General features: G+C 36.0%; 1 protein-coding gene across 6 annotated transcripts; it reads right to left on the reverse strand.

The window, feature by feature from the left end:
* Positions 1-436: 436 nt before the first annotated feature.
* On the reverse strand, positions 437-3,665 carry LOC148876208 (ATP-citrate synthase beta chain protein 1-like). 6 transcript variants are annotated; one of them, XR_016106712.1, is made up of 6 exons: positions 3,328-3,662; positions 1,674-1,817; positions 1,408-1,488; positions 1,149-1,272; positions 886-989; positions 437-740 (listed from the first exon to the last, which is right to left on the reverse strand). XR_016106712.1 is itself a non-coding variant. In XM_088967928.1 (5 exons), exons 2-5 carry the CDS (start codon positions 1,676-1,678, stop codon positions 699-701), a joined length of 252 nt encoding a protein of 83 aa, XP_088824054.1. In that variant the 5' UTR covers positions 1,679-1,817; positions 3,328-3,662; the 3' UTR covers positions 558-698. The 6 variants fall into 6 exon arrangements, 1 of the variants encoding a protein (XP_088824054.1); XR_016106715.1 differs by lacking the exon at positions 1,408-1,488 and having other exon boundaries at positions 3,328-3,663; XM_088967928.1 differs by lacking the exon at positions 886-989 and having other exon boundaries at positions 558-740.
* Positions 3,666-4,520: the final 855 nt, after the last annotated feature.

The following is a 4,520-nucleotide window of genomic DNA, read 5'->3' on the forward strand; positions in this document are numbered from 1 at the left end:
TTTTTTGTGAGATATGGTTATCCTTTGGATCATCAAACTGCCAAAATCTAGTAGTCTTATTATAGAACATGTCAGGATTCAAAGATCATAATGTAAGATGATGCAAATGAAGATAATGGTGATAGAAGCAAAGCTTAACCACAAATGCCCACCGTTGCATGTCTCTCTCTCTCTCTCTCTCTCTCTCTCTCTCAAATAATCATAGGATATAAGTTGAACTTGGTAAACATAAAATGAAATTTCTTAATCTGTTGTTGTATTCTAATATAAATAGAACATACATATCAACAATATAATCCAAATATTCATTTGGCCTAGAATATTATATTCAAAATCAAACCTGAATTTGACCACCATGATGTCATAATAAAGAAGAAAAGTATTTCAATATCAACCAAAAATTTGACCCAGATGCAGCCCTATTGACACCTTCAAATTCAGGATGGACCGCTGTCCAATGCACTAATAATGATGCAATATCAACAATTGTATGGATGAAAGAATTCACTTTTACACAAAATAGATAAGGTAAAAAAAAAAAAAAAACTGTAGTTCAGATTTCTCATCTTGCTGTAGAAAACATAGATAAGGTAAAAAAATTCAATCCAACCTTGGTAGAATCTCAATTTTGGGGAGATCTCTTAAAGTAAACAAATTGTCTTTTTCTTGCAGCCAAGCAGTACATTAGAACGCAAGTTTTAGCTGGATTCTTGGAAGCACGTGTTCAATTGAAACCATTCCTGCAACAAGAAGATATTCAACCACTTACAGTTAGCTATGTTTCTTATACCTTTTCATCCATTTTTTGATGTACAACAGATGCGAAATTAGATTTGTGTTTCCATCACCATTAAGGTAGAAACAACAATAGAACCAGATACAAACCTTGATCATCCTTGTTTTATTTGGTGTATAGTTCTCTAGGATGGGAACAACCAATTCATGGTTCCCAGATCTCTGATCCAAGTGAACAATCAATCCATGTCTGCCTATAAATTTAAAGCAACAAGAACATCGTGCCAACTTATTGTGTCATTCATTGAAGCATATAGCATTCAATTATTTTGTATCCAAGTAATGGAATTTCATTATGTGATGCAAGAGACATTTAAATGAACCTAAAGTTTTCTATAATGATCTCTTTTCACCTTATTATTCAACCATGCATATGTAATCAGCTGCTTAATATCTGATTCTGGAACACCTTCAGCTATGATGGCCACAACTCTAATGGTTGGTTGTTTCAAAGAAGACATTATGGAAGCAACAACACTGTAGAAAGAAAAATAGTTATAGGAAGACTATTCTAATTTATCAATATTGTGTTTAGTGGTTGAAATTTATTCATTTTCCTTCAATAAAGTAAAAACAAGCAATGAAGTTCAAATATACTGAAACTTTGCTTACAAATTGAAGGAAAACTTCACACTTGGGAATGGTGCAATTCTTTGAAGGCAAGAAGTATGGATTTTTTCCTCACAAAGAAAACTTGATTTGACAAATAAAAATGTAAGAACAAGGTATAATAAACATTTTGACATTTTATTTTATAATATAGTTTAATTGATTTAACAGAAAAAAGAGGTAGGGCTTCTAGAGTTTAAAGCCTCCTGCAATAAATCAATATTACTTAGATGAAAAGAGTACTGAAACCCCAACAAAGAATAACGTACCTCATGCTCAATGATTGGGTAACCACAGGAATGACAGCAAAAGGACTCTAGGTTCCAAAAAGCATGTATGCATCCTAAGTTTTGCCACAACCCATTTCATGGTTGCAACCACTGCGGTATTTGAGAGGAATATGCGTATATGAACTGCCATAACCAATCAAGACAAATGTCAAGAAATTTATCTCTGGGAAATCCCATAAGTTGTTTATAAGATTGTGAGTTATTGCCTAGTTGAATCAAGTCCATAACTTGATAAGCCATGAACTATGTTGACTATTCATCTCCAAGGTTGTCATCTGGAGTCTGTGTCAATGTGGCTCAATGCTTGGACGGTAAATGGCAAGAACAGGAGAGGCAAATTTGTTGGACTACGGTTCCTTTGGCAGTAATTTAGGCTGTTGGATTAGAGAGAAACAATAGGGTGTTTCAATCAAAGGGTCATCCTGTTGGATATGCTATTAACACCTCTTTTGATTTTAATAGGACTTGGCTGCAATGTGTCTTTCTATTAGTAATTCTAGCCACATGTTCTTGGTAGTGGATTTTTCTTCTTTTTTTTTTTGGAATGATTAACTACCCTGTGGCTTCTGTTCAAAATCTCATAATGCAAAGGGCTGTAACGTGTACCAAGTAGACCAATTCATAAGTTTATCACAAAGTTACTATTCTTTTTTATTGGTCCTACCCAAGGCCCCTGGCATATTGACTTAGTTTTCCATCTAGAATTCCAGAGAAGCAGTAATTAATTTGAACCATGAGTTTGACTCCAACTTCTTGAAATACAGTGAGAGAGTGAGGGACCAAAAGAAATAAAGTTTTAACGAAATTGACCTATATCCCCTGGGGGGAAATTGTGGAGGAGCATATGGAGGATATGAAGGCATGTTCAAGCTATCTTGGAGTGCTCTTGCTAGGTCTTAATCATTGTTTGTGTGTCTTCTTTATCTTGAAGAATTCCCAAATATTGAATAGGGTGGGGGAGTGTTTGTAGGGGTCAAATACTAAATTTACAATACGCCTTTTCAAGTCATCAGCGAGAGAAAGTGCAACTGCATGGTCCAACTCTTCATGCTCAGGTCTGGAATGATTTGGAAGTTTATAGGTGTAGCACCTTCAAGAGAAAGGAATAAGACTAGTACTGGATGAGTTAATTGAGTAAATTTGTTCTCTTTGAATCGACCACCAATCTATTCTATACATATAATGAATTTCAGGGGTTTCCAGTTAAGGGTGGGGAGGTTGGCACTAACAGCAACTAATGATTATAAGGGAAAGACATTTTGTCCTCAATCCAACCATGCCAAAGGATACAATAGCTTCACAAATCCTTATAACGAATACTGAGATCAACCCTAAGGAAGATGATAGAAACGAAAACATAGAGGGAAGGAAATAAAAGTTAACTTAGTCAAATAAGTTTTGCATACCTTAATGAACAAGCCGTAGATCAGTTTGGAACATGAAATAGAAACGAATTACTAGAGCACTAAATTTTATAGCTTCAATAGGGCATGTGTATATAGATGTGATTCAAGATTTCAAAGGATAGGGAGAAAACCCTATTACCGACTATTCTCATAATACAATTATTATCCCCAAAATACAACTATCAGATTAGGAAAAACGATCAATTGGAAGAGGGTTGGAGAATTACCTTCTCTTGGTTGAACTATTAGATAAGGAAAAGGATTGATGTTGTAGCTTTATCAAACGATCGATTCACAAAAATATTGGAACCTTCTCAAGCTCGCAATGCCGATTTTTCACTCGTTCTCGGGCATTTTCTCAATCAATCATTCTCATCCGATTGATGATCATATAGAGCCATCACAAACAAGAGAAGTAGCAAACGTCTTTTTCCCTTTGATCGATCTCTTGAATTCCCTCTCTCAAAGTATTATGCCAAAAGCTATATTCGCTCTTGGATTCCTCTCTTTGGACTCGAACACGGGAACAAATAGTAAGGTGAGAAGGAGAAGACGGGATTCCCTCTATTTGGAATTTTGCTTTTGGTTGATATGTTGATTCGAATGCACTACGTTTGGACCGGTTTAAATCTGGTTTAAAGTTATAAATGAATGGGTTTGGACCAGTTCAAATGTGATTCAAAGTTATAAACGATGGAAAGACTGTCTGCTGTCCAGCACGAGTTTTGATTTTGGAGGTGGGGGTCTTTCCAAACCTTCTACCTTGGCGTTTTTTTTCTATGGCATCAGTCTTAGACTGCCGGTTCTAAATTGCCGGCTTAGAAGGTTTTTCTTATAGTGCAACCACTTGATATAACCAATTGCCTGTTTAGCAAGTCCACTTAAAAGATAGGGTGAGTTTTTACAAATAAATTTTGAAAAACTAAAGACTATTTGGTTAAAAAATTTTATATAGATCTCACAAATGACCAGAAGACCATAGGGTAACTAAAATGTATTGTGTGTGAGTCGAGTCTTTCATTTAATACCCGAGCATGTATGTAGGGTCCACACATTTTACAAGATGAGAACATTCTATTGGTGGATATGCATGTGGGGTCCATATATCGATATATATGTGGGGTCTACGTACATTTTACAAGGTGGATCCGATATACCATTGGTGACTATGCATGTGGAGTCCATGTATGGACATGTATGTGGGGCCTACATGCATTTTTTAAGATGGGCCCCACATGCTATTGATGGACATGCATGTGGGTCCATGTGTGGACATGTATGGGGCCTAAATACATTTTTGAAGATGGCCCCACATACAATTGGTGGATATGCATGTAAGGTGCATGTGAGGTCCACATACATTTTGTAAGGTGGGCCCCACATATCATTGGTGGACATGCATGTAGGGTTCATGTGTAGA

Source organism: Nelumbo lutea, chromosome 1 (genome assembly GCF_056320005.1).
Source record: "Nelumbo lutea isolate HS-2025 chromosome 1, American lotus-T2T, whole genome shotgun sequence".
In the NCBI taxonomy this organism is placed as follows: domain Eukaryota; kingdom Viridiplantae; phylum Streptophyta; class Magnoliopsida; order Proteales; family Nelumbonaceae; genus Nelumbo; species Nelumbo lutea.